We start from the raw sequence: 24149 nt of genomic DNA on the forward strand, positions 1-24149 counted from the left end.
TGGGTCAGCTCCCTGGCCAGGGATCCAACTCATGCTGCAGAGGCTGCGAATAGCTTCATAGTGCTGTGTCTTAAGCCATTGAACCACCAAGGAAGCCCCTGAAGTACTATTTCTTACCAAAACTCAAAGCATTAACATTGTAATCACACATACATAAAAGCTGGTGCAAACCTGTTCTGAGAACTCTCCCTTGCAATTTCAGGAGACCCTGGCAAGGCACAAAGAGCAGGAAAGAAGTAGTTTCTCATCATGACTGCCTTCAGAAACTCACTAGCATACAGTATGGTCTATGGTAAAGATCTAAGGAAGCTTTATCTAACTGCTGTCAGAGGAATGATTACTTGGTATTCTGACTGGGAGAAATCGGGGAATAAAACCAAAAAATAGTTTAAATATTTCTCCCATTAAAAAATTATCTTGGGGGCCTCCCCTGGTGGCGCAGCAGTTAGGCGCTGGGCTGCCAGGCTGCCCGCAACCTCTGCAGCACCTGTTCATTCCCTGGCTGCTCCCCGGCCACCGGAGGAGAGTCCCACATGGCTCACAGACCTCTCCTGCCGCCCACTGCTCCCCTCAGCAGTGTACTTCGGTCCTTCTGCCTGCTCTGCTCCCCGCTCTGGCTCTGGTGAATTCTCTCACCCTCCCGCGTTTCTGCCTGTCCCCGTGCTTGTATAAATAAATCTTTTTTAAAAAATCATCTTTTATGTCCAATTTGACAATCAACATTTATTCTAAACACTGAAAAATAACAAGAGTGAAGAACTGCTCTCAAATATACATGAATTGCAGACAAGCGTCACATCAAAATTTAAGAGGTTTTTAAACAGTGATTTGGTTTTTGTTTTAATTGTCCTGTGTACTTACACGGACTACTAAGCGTCACTAGACCAGAGGCAATGATGAGCGTTGACTGACCACAGCTTTCAGAGTGAGTCGTGTTACCTTAAGGAAGATGAAAAAGAAAAAGCAGCAAGAGAAGTATTTCTGAGAAAGGAGACAGGGTGGGGGTTGGGGCTGGGGGTTGGAGATTGGGCTATTATAAGAGAGTGCAGGTGTGGTGTGCATGTGGGTAAACCTCAATTTTCTGGGGAACATATAGGGAGGAGGGAAAGAAGAAGTTAAAAACTCTCTTCTCCGGGAGATTTTATATCAAATATAATTTGATTATAATTACCCCCTTTTGTTCTATAGACTTTCACCGAGTGCCTCTTATCTGGGAGAGACAGGTGATTGGAATTCCAAGAATTAGACCCCTGTGGCTGAGGCCCAGTGCTGTGGGAGGTTCTGGGCCTCAGCCCCATCGGTTTGTTGCAGAAGGTGACCCAGCTCTGGCCAAGGTCCAAGTGATCAAGCCCAGCCCTGCTCTGAGCAGAGAGAGGAACACTTCACTCCCACCTCTATTTCCCCAACCCTTTCCCTTAAGAGGATTGATAGAGCCTTCCCTTGGAAATGAACACCGAATCAATGCATTGAGAAAGGTAGGTGTGGTCTGATTAGAATGTGTCCATCAAAAGGAGGGTGACTCCAACAGGCCGAGCACAAGGCCTGGCTGAGTTCAGCTGCGGAGGGGCACTCAGCAGCCGGGTCTTATTCAGAAAAGACATAGAATAAAGAAACAGAGTGCATCTCGGTGGTGTGGGTAAGTCTTGTTTCATGGAATTTTGCTTTCTGCAGAGATGGGGGAAGTTCACAGCTTAGAATATATATGAGTTCACAGCTTAGAATATATAGTTTACCCGGTCAGGTTTTGAAAACCGCAGGTGTGAAGCGCCTTATCCTACCTCCAGGCGGGGAGTGGAGCTTGGTTAGGAAGCAGACTTCTGGTTTTAGGCTGCGTTGACCTCCGGCTGGCTGGGGTCACTAGTTCCAGGCATTTAAAACTGAGAATAGAGGAAAGTAAAGACACTTTGAAAACAGTATATGCCTGGTTGAAATGTCCTTGAAGTTGCATTTTGTCTGTTTCAAAATTTATATAAATATTATATTTTATTACATGTCTAGGTCTGTTTTATATTACAATATTGATACTGTTTATTCATCAGAAAATAGATGTGTTTTCCCTTTCTCCCCTGCTCTAATTATCCCGGCAAATGGCAGTACCATCCACCTTATACTCCACTGATTCTTGATTCCACTGCTTCCATGCTCCCTCATTTATCTGCTCTCATTCTATTGTCCCTAAATCCATTCTTCAGTTCAGCCTGCCTAACACGGTAATGTAAATCTGAGCAGCAGCCTTGCTGGAAATCCTGAAATGGTTCCCATTGGTTTGAAAATGAAATGCAAATGGCTGCCGCTGTGCACCATACTGCACCCCCTCATTCGCATCTTAGACTGTTCCGTCTTTGGGGGCTCTATCCTATGGCTTCCTTTGCCCTGAAGAATGGTCATGGCTTTGTGGGTCCCTGCCGCGACCTGGAAAGACCTCTCCTTTTACCTGTGCACAGGTTCATAGTCTCCTTGTGGCGCTTTCCAGCTGATCTTTTAAAGATGGCCTTCTTGGGAATTTGCCTCTCACATCAGTGCATTTCATAGCATTTTTCTCAATCTTATTTTGTTTACTATTTGTAAGGAATTATTTACATTTATACCCCAGACAGATAAAAGAGCAACAAAACCAGTTTTATGTTGTTCACTGCTGTAGTGTCAGCCCTTAGAACACTGCTTGAAGTATTTGTTGAACATTGAGTAAGTGATGAACCCATGGAAATACTTATATCCCAGTCAGAGAAATAGACTTGATTAACCTTGTGCTATTGAGTACTCATTTAACGGCCAGATTTTGTCTTCTTAACATGTTCATTCAATAACTCAGTTTCCCATGGGGTTATTTTCACCAACAGAAAATGTGTTTGTCGTATAAACCGGAGTTTTTCCATGATAAAGACAGTATCATTCCAATTTTATACACCAGTCCCATAAAAACTTTTCACATGCTATTTAGAGGTCTGGCAAATAAGAGTCCAATTTGGAAAGGTAAGAACCAAGCTCGGACCTTGGTAAATTCTTAAAGAAAATACTGCTCTCAACCCTCGTCTCTTAAAAGATGACTTTCTATTTAACACCTTGGTATCACTGACAGCTAAGTTTTTGGAGTTTCCACATCAAAAATTTTTCCAAAAATCAAAAAAGATTTGCAGAAAATTCATTTTATAGGTCCCTTAAAAATCAGTATGCTGATTAATGTATATACATTCATCAATTCATTTTACTAGACTAGAAAAAAATGTTGGAACAAGTAAGACAGAAGAGGCCCTTTTTCTAAGAGAGCTTACTGTATAGTAGACAGAGAGGCCTTATTGTATAGAGGCCTTGAATAGATAATACCAAGAGGCTCTGATCATTTAATGGGGGTGGGGGGTATTTAGCTTGGGAACTTAACAGCCTAAATATTAAAGGGAAGCTGGCCTCAGTAAATGTTCAAGCAGAGAGCTGATGTATGGGTGGGAATTAAATAAGAGTCAATGCAAGTACATGTGCACGTGTGCTTATTGGGGGTGTGGGAGAGTGGATATTTTGATGAAGGAAGAACAGGGGACCAAAATATAATCATGGTGCTTTATTGAAGAAGAGTTCATTATGGCTGAAAATTGAATAGGAGAATTGGAGGTGGCAGGACATAAGTTAGAAGAGAAAAGCAGGAATCAAATCAATTTGCAGCTATTTGGAGAGAGGGCTTTCGTGTATCATCTGACTCAAACTTTAAACCCAATTGCTAGTGATTTTCTTCCAAAGGTGTTAATATTCATTAATAAAAAATGTTTCAAAAATTGTATTTAACTATTAGAACAAGGCAAATATTTTTAGGCAAATATTCCCGGACAGTCTCCTTGATTTATGTCACCTTTCTAAAGGACAGTATAAATAATAACACTTGTATCATTTAATAATTTATATATACAGATATGATAAATACAGTATGTTTACAGGTATGCATATAGAGTATGTATGAGTATTTATAGATATATAATTATACATTAATATGTGTAGATATAAATGTTTAAAAAGAAATTTAAAATGCTTCCCTTAGCCATTGAAAAGTACATTTTGTTTTTAATATATTTTTTTGTCAAAAGTTGATAGCATAAATCTTTTGAGTTTTTTTTTTAAATGTAGTTACTTGAAAATATTTTAAGGATGTTAATATTTAGTCCACTACTGTTATATTTGTTCCTTTTTAAAAAACATTCAATGAAGAATGAAAACTATTGTGGGCCACAAAACCTATGACTTTACTTTTTTTTTCTGACTTGCATTCATAGGAGATAGGTATGCACGATTTCATCTGTTTTATTTGCTAGAACCTTATCTTCTAGAATGAGGCTGGGCAATCTATAGCCATGGGCCAAATCCAACCTCTCCCTTTTTCACTGGAACAAAGCCTTGCTTATCCTTTATGTATTGTCTAAGGTTGATTCTGCCCTGAAAAAAGCAGAGTTGCACAGTTGTGATATAGGACTATAGGGGCCATGAAATTTAAACCTGGCCTTTAATAGAAAATGTTTGCCACCCCTGGGCTTAGAATAGTACTTGATATTTAATAGAATCCAACATAAGATGAATACAAAGATGAAATAACACTAACTCACCTATTATTCAACATTTGCTGTTTCATGAACTATACTAAGCACTTTATCCGCATTACTTCATTTGATTTTCACAACAGTACGACACAGAAAATAGGCACCTCTAAGTGTTCAGTCAACTGCCACTACCTGATTCAAGGTTTGGCTGAGCACCTTACTCAAAATTGCAAAAACTCCTACTTTGTACCAGGCCCTTTGCTTATTCTGTAACATATCACCTTATAACATGACATACATTGCACACTTTGTGTACTTATGAGAATGTCTACGCCATGCAGTGTAGGGTTTTTTTTTTTAATGTCTACTTAGTGGTGAATCTCAACACATTAATAGCCTAGAGCAGAGTCAGCACATCGTGAGGACCTAATAATTGTAGATGATCAATTGAGTCAGATTCCTTGTAGGGATATCCAAGTAAGATCTGGTTATGCCTTATGTCTTTTTTTTTTTTTAGATTTATTTATTTATGCATTCAAGAGCAGGGGTGTAGGCCAGAGGTGTGAGGGGGTGGGTGAGAGGATTCACCGGAGACAGAGTGGGGAGCAGAACAGGCTGATTGACTGAAATACACTGCTGGGAGCAGCGGATAAGACAGGAGACGTTTGCAGTGCCATGTGGGTTAGCCCCCTGGGTGGGAATGGAACTCCTGCTGCAGTGCTGGAGATAGCTTCATAGTGCTGAGTCTTAAACCCTGTGCCACAAGGGAGGCCCTTATGGCCTATGTCTTACCTCAGAGAACATTCTCTTTATCCATTGGAGAGTTTGTCAGATCTAAATGTAGCCTCCATGGTGGTGCAGGTGTTAAAGTCTCAGCACCTTCAAGCTATCACTAGCGCTGCAAGAGTTTGATCCCAGACCAGGTTGCTGACCCACATGGTGTAACAGACCTCTCCTGTCTTGCCCGCTGCTCCCTCAGCAGTGATTCTCAGTAGATCTTCCTGTTCTGCTCCTCACATTGTCTCTGGTGAATCCTCTCACCTGCCCCCCACCCCCAACACCTCTGGCCTATACCCCATTTCTTGTATACATAAATAAAAATAAATCTTAAAAAAATAAGTAAATAAATAAAAATAAATGTAGCCATTTCATTATTGTAAAGAGAGTTCTAGGTCATTTTCTGAGGTCATGTGGCTCTAATGTTGAATGTATTTTAACTATTGGCTGCTATCTTAACACAGGTACTTGCTGAAGGCAACTTATCCAGATTTTGCTACCTGAAAGTGAATGATATATCTTGGTGCACTAAGTCATCAAGGAGAAAGCAGACAAGACGACATGGACCAACAACTGAAGAAAAAGACAAAGGCACGTGGACGCAAAGGCCTCAGTAAAAGAGCAACCAGTGGGCCTACGTCAAGCTCAGCCAAGTCAAGGTCCACCCAGCAGGAAGAAATGGAACCTTTCAACACCACATGGGACTTACTTGATGAAGATGTGTTCTATGAGACTCGTTTTCGGGATGGAGATGATTCTTTCTCTGATTGTTACATAGAATGCATCATAAGAGGTGAGTTCTCTCAACCCCTCCTGGAAGAGGACTCTCTTCTTACGTCCCTTGACTCCCTGAAAGAGGGGTCAGAACAAGAGCTATCTCAACAGGTTCTTGCAGCAAGCTCCTTTCTTGAAGGTTCTTTGGAATATAATAAAAATGAGGCAAAAAAAGAACTCTCTCAACCGATTATTGGAGAGGATCCATTTCTTGAGTATTCTGAATGCATCACAGACCAGAAGCTTTCTCCTGTAGGAAACCCCAGCATTGGATTACCAGATGCTAAACAGCTTACAGAATTTTCCAGAGAGATGCCAAGTAAAAATAAAGAATGTGATGTCCTGAAAAATATTGCTTGTCCTCAAGTTGGATGTACAAGAGTGTTGGCAAATAAAGCTTCCCTGAGAAAGCATCTCCTTATTCATGGACCCCGAGATTATGTCTGTGCTGAATGTGGGAAGGCATTCACTGAGAGCTCAAAACTAAAAAGGCATTTTCTGGTTCATACTGGAGAGAAGCCATTTCAGTGTACCTTTGAAGGGTGCGGAAAACGCTTTTCCTTGGATTTCAACTTGCGCACACATGTACGCATCCACACTGGCGAGAAACGTTACGTGTGCCCCTTTGAAGGTTGTAACAAGAAGTTTATTCAGTCCAATAACATGAAAGCACACACCTTAACTCACACAAAAATCAAGAACCAGTGAAAGTGAAGAAGGAAAATAATCCCTCAGTAGGATAAGTGTATTACAAAAGAATGTGAACAAATATGCCTCGCTGATTATTGCTTGTAGGAAAGAATTTTTAAATCAGTATTGCAACCCTAGAATTCTGCCTTTTTTTTTTTTTCCCTAGTGGACTGAGATGCTCTTACAGTTTGTGATGCCATTTAAGAATGTTGTATACAGGATTATAGGGCACTTCCAACGGAAAGGTCAGTTAAGAACAAAAACAGAATCCTTGGTACATTAGGAACTGATTATTGGATTTGAGGCTTATTTTTTCACATACTGTAAATGTAAAATTAGCTCTGGTTTTTAAGTTTGTGGTTTCTAATTGTTTAAATTTTGCCTCTTAGGACTATGTCATGAGTGATAATCCTAGAGAAAGAACTTTTGCAGTAGATTGTCAACAAGTAGATGAGTAAACTTTTTTAAAGTTAAATAAGTTAAATATGTTTAATCATTTTCTTTTTATCATTGTATCAAACTCTTGAAATCATATAACTAAATGTGAGTGATTACTTAATAGTTTTTAATCCATTTTAAAGATTTTAAAATAAAAGGAAGTAAAATCCTAGAAGTATGCTAAATCTGAATTGAAAAATAAAAAAATTGTGCATTAAAAAGTGACATTATGTGTTTGTCTACAAAATTAGCAAAACATTGCAGAGACTTGACAGTTTGCTATTGTTGGGGGGAATTACCCTTCACAACTGGGTGACTTAATTAATAGAAACGTATTGTCTCATAGGCTAGAAGTCCAAAATCAAGACATTGGTGGGATTGGTTCTTTCTGAAGTTGTGAAGGATCTGTTTTAGACCTTCTGCTTGGTTTGTAGATGACTATCTTCATGTACACATTGCATTCTCCCTCTATCATCACATCATCTTCCTATGTGCATGTCTGTGTCTAGATTCCCACTTATAAGGACTACAATCATGGCATCAAAATGCACCCTAACAACCTCATTTTAACTTGATTACCTATATAAAGACTCCATCAAACAAGGTCACTTATGAAGTACTGGGATTTAGGATTTCAGCATGAATTTGGGGGGAGAGGGTCCATAGTCAATCCATAATGTGTACTTTTAGACTCAATATTTTAATTCTAGAATTCTGTTTTACAGAAATATTTGCACTAATATATGAAAATACTTAAGGATATTAACTAAAGCATATTTTAATAGTAATAAATTCATAAATGTCCATTAAAGAACAAGTTACATAAATAAGGATCTCTCCATTCAATAGAAAATATCCAAGTATTCTTAAAGGAAGCTTGGCTGTAAAAGCAGTTAAAAAAGGGCCACAGCTTCAGTGAAGATAGAATAGGGAGAAGTTTGTTATTTTTAATAGATGGGACAGTATTTGATATGTTTATGTGCTGTGGAAGAAAACATAGAGAAAGTGGTTAAACATAATCATTTTTTATAAGAGGGGAAATTGATTATCCAAAGACAACTGCCAAAAATAGAACTAGGCTCTAATAGGGATTAACTAATTTTATGATTATAATAACTGAGTCCTTGATTGGAGTCACCTTATATTAGGCAGAAAATACGTCATCAAACTTCACATGTATTTCTCTCTCAGAATCAATACTATAAATGATCAGATATAGTTAGAGTACCATATTTGATTTTAAGATTTGAGACACCACTGGCAGTAATACTCATATATATGTTAACAGATTTTCAGGAAATGAACACACTATAAAAACAAAGCAACATTGTGGGGCCTCCTGGGTGGCGCAGTGGGTTGAGCGCAGCGCTGTGAAGCTATCCACAGCCTCTGCAGTGTGGGTTCGATTCTTGGCCAGCCAGGGGAGATACCCCATGGTGTGGCAGACCTCTCCTGTCTTGCTTGCTGCTCCCCTCAGCAATGTTTTTCATCAGTCTGCCTGTTCTGCTCCCCGCTCTGTCTCTGGTGAATTATCTCATTCTCCCGTGCCTCTGGCCTGTACCCTAGTTCTTGTATAAATAAAATAAACCTTAAAAAAAAAATTGAAATTTATCTTGATTTTAGAAATGCCAAGATAGGGGCCTCCCTGGTGGCGCAAGGGTTTAAGCACAGCACTGTGAAGCTATCTGCAGGCTCTTCAGCAAGCATGAGTTCGATCCTCAGCAAGCCAGGGAGCTACTCACATGGCACAATTTTTTTTAAATTTTTATTTATGCATACAAGAGCTGGGTACAGGCCAGAGATGCGGGGTGGTGAGAGGATTCATCAGAGACAGAGCAGGGAACAGAACAGGCAGACTGTCTGAAATACCACAGTAGGCGAGTCAGGAGAGGTCTGCTGCACCATGTGGGTAGCTCCCTGGCCAGCCGGGGATCGAACTCGTGCTGCAGAGGCTGCAGATTGCTTCATAAGTGCGGTGCTTAACCCCTTGTGCCACCAGGGAAGCCCTATACTCCAGTTCTTGTATACATAAATAAATAAATCTTTCCAAAAAATTTTATTAAAAAAGAAATGCCAAAATATAAAAACATGTAAATTTAAAAACAGAAAAATGCTGGGGCTTACATTTTGACTACAGAGTGAGCTATTAATTACTAATGGGCTATTATGATAATACAATTTTTTATTTATAATTGGCAAGGCATTTATACCATCATTTCTATAGGAATGTGGATCCTGAGTCTGAGTTAAAAGGCACATTGAATACATAATCCATTCATAAGTTTGGCATTTCCTCTGTATCTGAGTACAGAATTTAGAGTAGGAATTTGGTATTTGATCAAGATAATGGAGCACATATTTGTTTAGTGTTTGCTTCGATGACAGTGTGCTTGACTTGGTCCTTCATGGATTTCTACTTCTGAGTCAAATTAGGACATAGCCCCACTGAAGGCTAAGCAAAAGACCAGGATTAAACCAGATAAAGACTAAATAAAGTCAATGGCAAGGTTTACATTCCAAGTATTGAGACCTAAAACCCAGGTCATCAAGAGGGATCAAGATTGACTCCCTTGTGGGGATACTGGCTATTTGTAAATTTCTCTTTCTGGAGCTGAAGGGACGAGAAAGTCAGTATTTATAATCCTAAAGCGAGGAACATCATTCTGAGAAAGTGTTTGTGCATCTAGATCAGGTTTAGTTAAATTCTGATATGGGAATAGGATGCTACTTGGTGAGTCTCTTAGCTGTCTTTTCAGTTTGTTTGTTTCCCAAAGAGGAACATAAAACTGCTAAGTGGAAGAAGGCAGGAGGATGTAATAAAAAAAAAAAGGCAAAAGGAGATTAACTAATGAGGATATGTCATCTGAAATCTGTTAATGTTTCAGTAAAGAGATGTACATATACTTTCCACATTTTCATTTTCAGATGAGCGAACACAAGATGTGTGAACATATATAGAGAGAAAACTGAAAAAGAAAATAGATCTAGATTTTTACATTTTTGCAGATACTGGCATTTACAAACCAAAAAATCTCGATGAATGAAGTATTTATGTTTTCATGCTGGTATTTTAATTCATAGCCTATATCCTTTTCTTAAAAAAAAAAGGCTGAACATTAATATCAGAAGGTAGAGGGGCCTCCCTGGTGGCAAAACGGTTAAGTTGCAACACTGAAGCAATTGGTAGCCACTGCATCATGAAGTTGGATCCCCAGCAGGGGTTCTGACCCACTTTGGGCTGCAGACCTCTCTTGTCTGCAGGCTGCTCCCCTAGGCAATGTATTTCAGTCAATATGCCTGTTCTGCTCCCCACTCTGTCTCTCGTGAATCCTCTCACCCTCCCCACATCTCTGACCTACACCCCAGATCTTGTGCACATAAATAAATCTTTTTTTTAAAAAAAGATAAAATTAGAGAAGTATTTTCTATGAAAGGCTGAAAATCATAGAACAATCCATTTTCTTATGACTGACATAAGCCATAATTAGTTGGCACAATAAATTATGGAATCAATAACTGAAAATACAGATAAATATGCTCTAAAATGAATTAGAAAGTTATTTATATATAATTTAAAAACAGCTCATAAAGCATTGCTTGTTTTTACATAAACTCTGGTTACTGATTACATAAAATCTGGTTACTGAACACCTTTGCCAAAATAATGGAATGCTATTGGGCAGAAAGAACAGATGTATTTATTTGCCTATGCACACATCAACTCTTCCTCCCCAAAGTCCACACTCTTAAAAAAAGATTTTAATAAGTTGTTTCATTCATTGATCATATGAATGAAAGTTACCATAAATCTCCTTTTCTTTTTTCCTCTCTTTCTCCTCTAGAAGGGACAGAAGACTAAGGGTCTCTTACCTTCTAACACTTTGGATAATGTAGAACTCACCTGTGTTGAAAATTGCATCCACCAAGACTGATTAGATAGTTTTTAAAAATGTTAAACCATTTACATTCTTTCTTTAAGTTAGTTTTTTTCATGTTCTATGATCTGTGTGTAGGTGTTACAAGGTAATATTTAATTTCTGTATTTCACTTTTTCACTTTACCGACAACATATATTAGTAGACATAGGATTTCTATCCTATTCTATACAAAAAGAATTCTATCCCAAAGCAGATTAGTCAGATCTTTGTATGACTTTCCTGCAGAATATGCATGTGCAGAAACCCATGTGTGCTTATGTTTTAATTACCTAATGCACTAGCTCTGACTGAATAAATTGCATGATTACATCCTACATTGGACACAGAACAGTGCAAGTTATATTAAAATGCCATTATATTTGCAACTCTGAGTGAGAGACTATAATTAAAAGGCAATTGGATGAAATTAGCTTTGAGAGTACAAGAGTTTAAGTAGAATTTGGTAAATGAACATTAACAGTTAACATGTGGTTTTTATTAGTTTTTTTGCTTCTCCCCTTTCTGACCCCAGGGTTGAATTTCTTAGATGTCAGTGGACTAGACATGCAAAAACACCTGTACAAAGCTATGCTTTACCATGTGTCTAAAGTTTTATCTATATGAAAGCCAATATAACTTTTGTGACTTCAGTAAATCAAAAGTATTAGGTTGATTAGAATGATACTCTGGTCATTAATAAGCTATTGTTAACATTCTTAAGATATCAGGTAGGTGTCATAAAAAGCAGAGTACATACTTCTGACAACTCAAAATGTTGGTCATAAAATATATGTGTACAATTAAAGTAAATATAAATTAGCTAAAATTACACACAGTATATATAATGATTCCTCATCTTTATCTAAGGCAACCAATATATTTGCAAACCACTGAGGGTTCAGCATGGCGCTGGCGCTTTCGTGGGTGAGATGGTGGAGATCTTTGTCTTTATCAAGATAGATGTCTAATAGACTATGCACACCATGACGCAGATGAAAGATGGCTGTAAAGTCTTTGCTACTCCTTCCATTGAGACTGGAGTTATTTCCCTTCCCCTTAAGTCTCAGTGAATTCGAGTGTGAATCTTGAGTCTGAATCTGAATATGGATCTGAATGTGAATCTGGGAATCGTGACTGTGAATTTGGTCTGTGAATGCTTTGATCAGTAGGGTGTGATGTAAATGATACCTGGCAGCTATTGCCTTGCTCTCTTAGAAAAGAACTGCCAGTTAAGAAACCTGACAACCCTGAGACTATCATCCTGGGCAAAATTCAAGGTTCAGATAAGGTGGACTAGCAAAGCAAAGGAGTAGGGAGGGGCCAGACTGTGAAAAGAACCATCTGGGAAGTTCATCCAGCCTAGGTCACCCCAGGTGACATTCAATAAATTGTAGGCAAACTGTCTCATTTGTGGCCCACAAAATAACGAGTAAAATAAAGTAGTATTTAGATGGTGACTAGCTGTATTGTACAATTAACAATGTGTTGTGTTATTGAAATTTGCTAAGAGGAGAATTCAAATGTGTACAGGTAACACACAATTACATATGTATAGATATACAAGTGACGGTTATATTAACTAGATGGGGAGAATCCTTTCAGGATATATACCTACATCAAATTATCACAATGTACACTTTATATACAAATATTATAATCTTATCAATTATGCCTCAACAAAGCTTAAAACATTTTAAATGGTTATTTTAAGCCACTTGAATTTGGGGGGTTAATTTTCTACTTCAGATTTATGTTATATGTGTGAGTATGCAAGCATATATGTGTGTGTATGTGTGTGTAAATTTCATCATGTAATTTATGCCTGAATTCAAAAGGAATTCTTTAATATATTGACTTGTTTATGTACTAGATGTGTTTTCAATAAAAGTCATAACAGAAGCAGTGAGTTCCCTCTTCCTAAACCAACAGACTGCTCTATTTGGTGGGTCATCTAAGCAAAGGGTGGCTGCCTTTGATGATATTAAAACAGTCTCTAAAGACTGGTAGAGGAAGAAGCACCACTAGGGAGGAACAATTTCCATCCAGTAACTGGTTCTTGTATCCAGAGCAGGTCACCGCTCCTTGGGAGGAAAGCTATTGATTTCTTCTGACACCACTGCTCTCCTTAAAGGGCCAGGCTCCAATTTAATACCAACCCAAACATTAGCAGGTAGCTCTCCCTTGATTACTAACAGCAGTATAAATGAGATGAAGTCAGAATATTTAAAGAACCTAATAAAAGCAAGAGAGTAACACAACACAGCTTCATTCTCCAGGTCACAGGCTTAAGAGAGATCCACCTGTTTTTGGCACAGGCACAGAAGACAATAAATGGTTAATGGATATTTGAGTAAATGCTTTATGAGACATAACGTAAATTATTTCCAAGCAGTAGTTAAAACAGAAGAGTAACAGATTCACTAAATTTACTGTCACTGACACAAAACAATCAAAAGATAAAAAAATAAATAAATAAAATGAGCATAGGCTTTGAGTAGTCGTTTTTCCAGAAGATATATAAGGAGAAAGCTTTGGGCCTCTCCGGTGGTGCAGCGGTTGAGCACTGGGTTGCGAAGCTGCCCGCAGGCTCTGCAGCGCGGGTTTGATCCCTGGCTGCCGGGTGAGGGTCCCACATGGTGTGCAGACCTCTCCTGCCGCCCGCTGCTCCCCTCAGCAGTGTACTTCAGTCCTTCTGCCTGCTCTGCTCCCCGCTCTGGCTCTGGTGAATTCTCTCACCCTCCCACACTTCTGACTGTACCCAGTCGTTGTATAAATAAATAAATAAAATCTTTAAAAATAAATAAATAAATTAGCCTCTCTGTAAGGCAGGGATTGTCTTTAAAAAATAAATAATAAAAACAAAGCTTTGCATGTAAAGATGTCTGACATCATTAGCCATCAGGGAATGTAAATCAAAACCATCATAACATTTCACACTAGGATGGTTGTAATAATAACTATTATTGTTGTTGTTGTTGTTGTTATTATTATTATAAAAGTGTGTAACTCTAGCCTGTACCCCAGTTCTTGTATGCATAAATACATAATCTTTAAAAAAGAAAAAGAATGCTGTAGAATTCCACTCAGTGGTATAGCAGGAGTTAAGGTATGAGATGGTAAAAGATTTTAAATAGGCAGGGATAAAATGTTAGGCAATACTAATACCTTCACCAGCTAGAAGGAAACATTTTTGTTTTTGAATAAATGCACAAGATGGGGGCCTCCCCAGTGGTGCAGCGGGTTGAGCACAGTGCTGTGAAGATGTCTGCAGATTCTGCAGTGTGGGTTTGATTCCCGGCCGGCCAGGGAGATACCCACATGGCATGGCAGACCTCTCTTGTCTCACCTGCTGCTCCCCTTAGCAGTGCTTTTCGGTCTGTCTGCCTGTTCTGCTCCCCGCTATGTCTCTAGTGAATTCTCTCACCTTCCCATGCCTCTGGCCTGTACCCCAGTTCCTGTATAAATAAATAACTCTTTAAAAAAGTCCAACTTCTTTTTAAAAAAAAATAAAATAAATGCACAAGAGGTCAGACACTATAGTCTTTCCTATGAATGTGAGTGAATCAGAGTAGGGAGAAGGAAAAACTGGTCAGATTGGAAGAAATTTTCAGTCTCTGAATTGGAGCAATTGTAGAGATAAAGAAGGGAGAGAAACACTGTATGATTTCACTGCTATGTGATACATAGAAAAAAACAAATGCAAGAACTAAATAAAACAAAGATAAACGTTTAGACTATAAGACCAATTGGTGGTTACCAGAAGGGGAAGGGAGTGGATAAATCTGGCAAAAGGATTCAATTGCATGGCGAAGTATAGAATTTGACTTTTACTGGTAAACTTAATATAGTATATATAAATGTTGACCTTTTTTCTTTTTTTCTTTTTTAAGATTTATTTATTTATTTATACAAGCACTGGGTACAGTCAGAAGCGCGGGAGGGTGAGAGAATTCACCAGAGCCAGAGCGGGGAGCAGAGCAGGTAGAAGGACCAAAGTACACTGCTGAGGGGAGCAGCGGGCGGCAGGAGAGGTCTGTGCGCCATGTGGGACCCTCCTCCGGTGTCCGGGGAGCAGCCGGGGATCGAACCGCTGCAGAGGCTGCGGGCAGCTTCACAACCCAGCGCTCAACCGCTGCGCCACCGGGGAGGCCCTAAATGTTGACTTTTAATAACCAACTGGAGACTTATGTAATGTTACTCCCAAAAAATTAAAAATCAATTTTTTTTTCAAAGAGGAGACATAGAAAAGTAAGGAAATACTTAGATAAAACTGTCAGGTCATGATGATGGGTGAGAGGAGGAAACATCTAGAACGACTTAAGATTTTCAGCTTGGGAGAGTAGATGAATTGTGATCATTGTAAGAGAAATGTGAACCAAGAATATAGGAGAAACAAGGAGAGACTACATGATAAGTTCAGCTAAAGATGTGACTTAGTTTGAAATGGCAATTGTGTGTTGGGGGAGAAAAAAAATTGCTGTGAAAGTTGAGCCTAATCAAATTTGACTGTGGAAGCTAAGGGGGTTGCAGAATTCACATTCCAAATTTTATTGATTTCTTAAGATAATTTAACTCTATGTTGCAAAATAAGTAAACATTAACAGAGAGGATAAATAGTATTTTAACAAATTAAATGTAAATTATTACATTTTCAACCCTCCAAAGTGACTAGTATGTCTACGCCAAAATCAAAATAATGCAAAATCAAAATCAAAACAGATTAAAGCTATTTTCTCTCAGGCAGTCAAGTATTTATTTGCATAGAAGATAGATATGATCAAGAATGTCCAGCCAAATCTCTAAAATAATTAGGAATTCAAAGACCTGCTATCAAGACATTCCTCTAGTCAAAGAAATAACCAAAGTTGTAAAATAGCTGACAAGCCATTTATTAAAACAGCAGTCGACTAATGCTTGTCCTTGTTTCAAGGTTACATTATAAATCAACTTAGAGGGGCTAAAACCTTGCAGGAAACCTGTAGGAGGAAGAGCAGAACAATTTAAACTATTAAAAAAAAGTCCTAAAGTGCATATCTTACTTAAAGAAAGAATGAAGTTTAAAAGGATGATAATTAACAGAAATTAACACAGCTGGCATCCAGCAAGTTTCAATTGCAGAGATCATATAAACTGATTTATAATGTTCCCATGTGACTAATGAAAGTAGATTGGTGACCGTATTGTTCTAAATGATTGCATTAAAGAACATTATTACTTTAGAGAAGCCCACATTAATAATAAAATCATAATCACCAAAGAATAAATAAAATAACAATTTTCAGAATCAACATTTTAGATTTTAACACTCATATTTTATGATCATTAGCTATCTTTTAAAGTGACTACACAGAAAACTCTAAAACAGCATCAGTTCTATTCCATTTATTTTTCCCTTGAGGGAAAAAAAAAAGTGGATCCTGATGTCAGCACTTAGAAAGGTTAATTATTCATACAGAACAATGAAGAGGAAGCACTAGATTTAATTGGACACATGCTTCTCACATTTAAAGATAGGGGAGTAGATAATGATGTCCCTTTTGTGTCCTTCCAAAAGAAATATGGGGAACTGATAATGTCTCACATAAGTCGTAAGGGAAGAAAATGTAGAGCATGCATTTTTGCAAATCACTCACTCATTAAGGAAAAAAGCTCAGAAGAAATATGGTCTCCATAAAATGTTATCCTTTCACAGAGCCCAAAAACGATCAGATTTAAATATCTTAGAAACCAGTAAATTTGGGATGCTTAACCCCCAGAGACCAACAGGAAATTATTCCATACAAAGTTTCATCTGGCCTAGAGGGGCTTACTGATCAAGGAAATACCAAAAAAAAAAAAAAAAAGGAAGAATAAACAACAACAAATTGAGAGTCACTATACATTCTATTAATGAATTCAGGTCCAGAATGTGTACAGAAATGGTGAGAATAATATTACTTTGCTCAAAGCAAATAAACTACACAAAATTCCACGCAGGGTGAGAAGATGAATCTCTCTGACTTTTTTGTTTATTTCTGTACCCCTGTGCCCAGTGTAGTGTCTAACAGGTAGTAAGTAGGTAGATAGAAACTAACCATATGTTGAATGAACAAACTTTGGAAAGGTCAATTTTAGGACATGTATGGACAAGAAGTAAGAGGCATTCTTAGTGCAGAAGCTCATTCATTTACTCATAAAAATCTTTTTCAATGCAAATTATTTATTAAAATAAATACATAAATCATAAATGTGCTTGCATCACATTCTCCCCCACTCTTTTGACTTCTAACACCATTTTTGCTATTGATGCCATCTGGGACATTTCCGAAGTTCGGCTATTATGAATAGTGCAGCTGTGGATGTTCTTGTTATGTCTTTTGGAAAACAAATGTACACATTTCTGCTGTTCATAATTAGACAGCAGATGGAGGCACAGGAGGGTTGAGCCCCTTCTTGTCCTCACCATGAGGCCACAGCAGGCTCTGGGGTCAGGGAAGGCCTTCATACGGGGAAATAAACAGAGGCATACGCTGCCAGTTCCAGACCAAGTTTCCCATGGAGCTGGATAATCAGATTGATAGGCAGCCATTTGAAAAAAAAGTTCAAACTCTAAATAACTTTTACGCAGAAGCACAGAAGTTGGGGGAGGGGGAGGGAGTGGCAATCATATCTTGAAGGCTGTTTAGATTGTTTAATTGCATATACCATCTTCTTATGTATGGAAACTCATTATGAGAAGGTTCTGAAGAAAGTCTCTAAATACATTCAAGAGCAGCATAGGAAATATATGCTCCCTAAGACTCCTTCTAAAGGATCCCATTGAGAGAGGACTTCCAGTTACTGAAATTACCATTTATGAAGACACAGGCATGAGTAATGCCATAAAATTAAAGATTCTACCTCTTCTTGGTATTACATCTACTCTCTGATTGATTGCACAGTGTCCCCTACCACCCCTCCAGAGCACTGTTCTTTTGTGAAGGACTCTGTCATCTTCTGATTAGTTTCTGAGAAAACACAATGAAGCATTTGACTTTTTTTATTCAAAGCCATTAATAAAATATGCAATTGGTCAGTCCAATGCAAAATTTATTACTTATCTGCCATCAGTACTTATTTGCCATTGTATGCAATCATTGCATACATACAATGATTTGGAGTTCTTTTCATTCCTTGGACCAGTTTCACAGGTAATTCTAAACCTCAACAAGTCATAGCTTATGTCTTCAGTGTTCAGTCTTTTGTTGGGTGACAGGTATATAAGAAATGTCATACTAATTTTTTCTACTTTTGTGTATGTTTCAACTTTTCTGTAATAAATATTAAAGCAAAACAGAAACTCTTAGCATGAAAAGAGAATTGCCATTCACATCTTTGGCATTTATGGGCATTCTGTAATATTTATCATTGATAGGAAATTTAAAAAAACACAAAATTGCAACATTCTCATTGCATGGAACTTAAGGATATTTGAAATGTGCTCTTAGCCAGTTTGCATATAATGATTTGGAATTGAGAGAGCAGAACATTATAAAAAATTACAGTTTTCAACAGACCTTTTGATGGGATGATTAATATTTAGCAGGACATCATTCATTAGTCATAGCAGTGACTGGGACTGGAGCAATGACAAGCATTATGTGGATAATTCTAATAGGTTGACTCTGAGGGAAAATTAAATGAATGAATGCAAGTTAAGTGAAATCTTCAACACAAGTCTATAGGGCCAAGGTAATGGGACAATACCTGAGGTAGAATCTGGATGATCCACACCATCCTCATCTCCCCCCTACTACTGTGAATCCACAGAAACACTATATTTTCCCCTTTATTCAAAAGTCCATCATACACATAGTCTTCCTGGTAAGAAGAATCAAACTGGTTTAAATCCTCACAGAAGCTTAAATTAGAATGCCTTATGGGACACTTTTATAATAAAAAATTATAATAAATTGCATTGATTAATTAATCACAAGTATAACATTATAATTAATCACGAGTATAAAAGATGGTTCTAAATTCATGCACCCAAAAAATTGTGTCCATTTAAATTAAAATGTTTTGACATTTGGGGGCTCCCTGGTGTTGCAAGGGGTTAAATCTCAGCACTATCAAGCCATCACCAGCCACTGCAGCACAAGTTCAATCCCTGGCCAGGGAGCTAAACCACATAGCACAGCAGACCTCTCCTGTCTCACCCACAATACCCCTCAGCAATGTATTTCAGTAGATCTGCCTGTTCTGCTCCCCACTCTGTTTCTGGTGAATCCTCTCACCCCCTGAGCTCTGGTCTACATCCCAGTTATTATATGCATTAAAAAAATAAATCTTAAAAAAAAATAACATAGGGGCTTCTCTGGTGGTGCAAGGGGTTAAGCACGACACTATGAAGCAATCCACAGCCTCTGCAGCATTAGTTCGATCCCCAGCTGTCCAGGGAGCAACCATCATGGTGCAGCAGACCTCTCCTGACTCGTCCGCTGCTCCCCTCAGCAGTGTACTTCAGTCAATCTGCCTGTTCTGTTTCCCATTCTGTCTCTGGTGAATCCTCTCACCTCCCGCATCTCTAGCCTGCACCTCAGCTCTTGTATGCATAAATAAATAAATCTTAAAAAAAACAAAAAAAATCAGTTAAAAATAAATAAATAAATAAATAAAATAACATGTTTTGACATTTATTCCATGTGCTCATATTCCTAAATTATACTCATAGGTATATGCAAAGTTAACCAAATGAATTTAATTTGGCTCTGTGGTAGGTAGCCTTCCAATATGGCACCCATAGTTCTTATCCCTATCAGCACAAGACACTTTTTGCTTTAAAAATAAGTTCTAGGGTCTCCCCGGTGGCGCAGCGGTTGAGCACTGGGTTGTGAAGCTGCCCGCACCTCTGCAGCGCCGGCTGCTCCCCGGCCACCGGAGGAGGGTCCCACATGGCGCGCAGACCTCTCCTGCCACCAGCTGCTCCCCTCAGCAGTGTACTTCGGTCCTTCTGCCTGCTCTGCTCCCCGCTCTGGCTCTGGTGAATTCTCTCACTCTCCGGCGCTTCTGACTGTACCCAGTCCTTGTATAAATAAATAAATAATAAATAATAAAATCTTTTAAAAAAATAAATAAATAAATTCTATTTTCTATCACTTGAATGTAGGTGTTCTGTGTCTTGTTTTAATAATTGAATACCACAGAAGAAACTTTCTAGGACTTTCAAAATGAGGCTTTGAGAAAACCAGCAACTTACGTTTTTCTCTGTTGGATCAGTTTCTAATTATAAAGAAGCAGGAGCAAAATACTGAATGAAGAAAAGGACTGAGAAATAGTGTCCATCATGGGTGTTTCAGGCATAGTTGAGCTCCAATTTAATGCAGTAAAATAAATGCCTTCAGCCTATACATTATGGAACAGAAAAACTGCCTAGTGGAGCTCCATCCACCCTCAGGATCCTGAAAAATCAGAAATTTATTGATAGAGTCTTAAACTTTTTCAAGGTAACAAATGAATAGCTGACCACTCAACCATTATTTGGATATCTAGTACCAACCCCATGAAGTTTATTTCAGAGGAGGGCGTTTTTGGAATTATGTTTCATTTTTATATAAGTTCACAGAAAAGTTATAAGAATAGAATAATAAATTCCTATATATCCTTTACATTTTATCACTTTCATTATATCATTCCATCTGTGTCTCTCTTCCTCTGTCATTTTTCCCTTACCATTTGAAAATAAGTTAGAAATATCATATTCCTTTATACCTGAATATCAAAGTGGTTGTTTCTAAGAACAAGAATATTTACTTACACAAACAACAGAGTTATCAAATTTAAGTTTGATAAAATTATTAACTGATCCATAATCTCTATTTCAAATTCTGTCTATTTTCCCGGAAAGCTCCATTATAGCTACTGTCTCCTCTCCCCTGGGTGAAGAATCCAATCCAGGATCATGTATTGTATTGCATAACAATTGTCATGACCTTTCAGTCTAATATAGAAAAGTTTCTTAGCCTTTCTTTGTGTTTGTTGACCTTGACATTTTTGAAAAGTATAGGTTAGTTATTTTGTAGACTGTCTCTCAAATTGAGTTTGTCTGTTGTTTCCTTGTGATTAAATACAGATTGGGTATTTTAGGCAGAAATAAAACCATAGTGACTTTGTGGCCTCCGTCATGCATTTTATCAATTGGCACTTGAGGTTGGTTTGTTTCAAGAGGAAATTATCTTTTTAGTACTTGGTTAAAGGGGTGTCTGCTATGCTTCTCAATGAGAAGTTTAACATTTTCCTTTGTCATTCATAAATAATCTTTGTGGAAATACCTGGAGATTATCTATACAACTTGTTCTTGATCCACATTCTTCCTGCAGTTTTAACATATGCTGATATAAGAAGGAATATTTTGTACATACATATCACAATAATGAACTAATAACTTACTTCTCAAGCAGAGTCATGAAGCATTGTGTTTTAACTGTAAACAAATCAGAAATGTATGGCTTCAATTTTCTATAAAATATGTTTACATACAATATAGTGAAAAATTTGCTTCATAAAATAAGTTTTGAGGTTTTACTGAACAATAATGTATTTGCAAAAAACAGTTTGAGATGTTCTAAAATTAAAAGATCAATCAGAGTTATCCAACCCTACTAAAAAGCGCATTTAATTTTTCAGCACATTTTCCAATCCATTTAATGACCAATTTAAAAAAAAAAAACTTACCATGTAATATGCAAAAGGAATGTTGTTATATACAACATACAAAGCTTGAAACAAATCTACAACAAAATTAAAAGGCCTATGACAAGACTAAGAGAAAGTGTAGATTTCTTATTCAAGTAATGTTTACTGAATGTCTATTACCCATTAAGCATTGTGATACATAAGCATATTCATATTCAACATCTTATTTTTGTTGTTACAATTCATAGAGTAGTTGTATTACATCTTTTCTCACATAAGAAAAACTTTTTTTAAGATTTATTGATTTATATAAGAACTGGGGTACAGGCCAAGAGCGCGGGAGGGTGAGAAAATTCACCAGAGATACAGCGGGGAGCAGAACAGGCAGACAAGACTGGAAACACTGCTGAGGGGAGCAGCGGGCGAGGCAGGAGAGGTCTGCCGCACCATCTCCCTGGCCGTCCGGGAATCGAACCCGTGCTGCAGCTGCTATGGACAGCTTCACAGGGCTGAGCTCAACCCCCTGCGGCAGCAGGGAGGCCCTCACATAAGAAAAACTTTAAGAGATTTATTTACTTACAGACAATTACTACCCCATGCCAAGTACTATATCAAGCACCAAGAATACCACATGGAACAAGATAGATATGGTTTCTCTTATAATCTAGGCAAGACAGACAAGTAAACAATTACAATAATATGCAATGTTGAATAAACAGTGTGGACTGAGGTCTATGCAGTGTGCTCAGAGAGACTTAGAAACCAGAATTGGGGTGTTAGGGGAGACTTTGCTGATGGAATTTGTGATAAGGCTGAGGAATGAAAGTTGAGTTTAGAGGTAGATATGAAAGTGGGGGATGGCAAACAGAGATAACATTTTCCAAGGTCCTGTTATGTGGGCATTTTCATGAAAATTGGCACATTGAGAGCTAGGGGAGCGGCAGCGGTGGCAGGTACATGAAGGAAGCCAAATTTTTCCTATCCACAGCTTGATTCACATTGCTCAGACTGCTATCGCTTTCAGAAGGTTTTGACATACTTTACATTGATTCTAGTTTGTTCATTTCAAAATCAAAGGATGACAATGTTTCTGTTGCATCCAGAATGGTATGAGTAATTAAGATGCTGAAGCCACTTTTATCAGTTTATCGTGGTCCTAGCTAGAAGTCAGTAACCTAGCTGGTACATCAGATATGATGGTAATTTGTGTTAAAACAGACACAGATTAAATTATATAATGAGAAACATTCATCTGAGTTCTACAGTATATTGAGTGGTTTATTTGTGAATCAAAATGAAGCAAGGAAATTGCGTTAAGAGAAAAATGGATCCCAAAATCACTATTACAGGTCTTATTATCCCACAAACTCTAAAGATAAGACAAGAGTACTATATTACAAAGGGTTAATTTATTTTGTAATTTTGACAGAGAAATGAATATGCTAACTTTTTACTTAGGAAAATCCAGGTGATTATCCTCACTTACTACCACAGAACACATATATTAGTCATATTTTTTGAGCACCTACTATGCTCAGTTATTAAATATTATTTTTTACAACTATACATTTAGTAACTCAAACACCTTCACCATGTTAAGACAAAGGTACCATATTAACATCCACATATACAGATAGGGAAACTGAGGTAGGAAACTTTTCCTGAGCTAGAAAACCCTGAAAAGGGTTTAATAATTTGCCTGAGGAAAAACAACTGATAGGCCAAGCAGCTTAGGTCAGAACTCTCCAGACTTCACTTGGTGTCAAAATTTAGGCAAAGCTTTCTGCAATGTTTATCCACAAAAAGTGGATAATTATACATTGATCTATCAAAAATTTTATAACTATAAAGCACTGTCCCAAATAGCCTTTAGAAAAAATGATATATGATATATACCAGTTATGTTCCTAAAAATCATCCTATATATTAAATCACAACTGGCCTCATTGTGGTTTATACCACAAGGGTATTTTGGATCTATACACTCATTGCTGGTAAAGGTGGGTTCAGGTGCTCAGGGCACTGAAGAAAATCAAATGTTTGAAGCAGGGAAAGAATTTAATATCTGGAAGGAACCTCCAGGATGGTGTGAGACAATCCTCAAACCTACCACCCCATTCAGGGCCTAAGAGTTTTTTACAGGAAGGTTTTCTTGAAGAAAAGCAGGGAAGCTCTTGGAGTCATTTGAAGAGGGGGTTGGTGCTGGTTTTGGACTTGGGGAATAGGGGGAATCACTGTTCAGTGTTTGTTGTGGATTTGGGGGCACACAGACCAAAGAGTAAAGGGCTTGGGTTTTGTCTTTGTGTAAAGGATTCCCGTAAAGGCCTACTGATTTCCTGAACAACAAATTAGTGCTTATCGGGAAGCTGTGCATTCTTTG

General features: G+C 37.9%; 1 protein-coding gene and 1 pseudogene across 2 annotated transcripts; both read left to right on the top strand.

The window, feature by feature from the left end:
- Positions 1-5858: 5858 nt before the first annotated feature.
- On the top strand, positions 5859-6779 carry ZFP42 (ZFP42 zinc finger protein; the record flags this gene model as incomplete). The annotated part of the gene is made up of 1 exon (XM_084232570.1): positions 5859-6779. The coding sequence occupies one exon, from the start codon at positions 5859-5861 to the stop codon at positions 6777-6779; it is 921 nt and encodes a 306-aa protein (XP_084088696.1).
- A 10780-nt stretch (positions 6780-17559) lies between these two features.
- LOC311169595 (golgin subfamily A member 7-like) lies at positions 17560-17968 on the top strand (annotated as a pseudogene). The gene has a single exon. The product of its transcript is annotated as a golgin subfamily A member 7-like (transcript).
- The last annotated feature ends 6181 nt before the right edge of the window (positions 17969-24149 follow it).

This window comes from Talpa europaea, assembly GCF_964194135.1.
Source record: "Talpa europaea genome assembly, chromosome: 4".
Classification (NCBI taxonomy): Eukaryota; Metazoa; Chordata; class Mammalia; order Eulipotyphla; family Talpidae; genus Talpa; species Talpa europaea.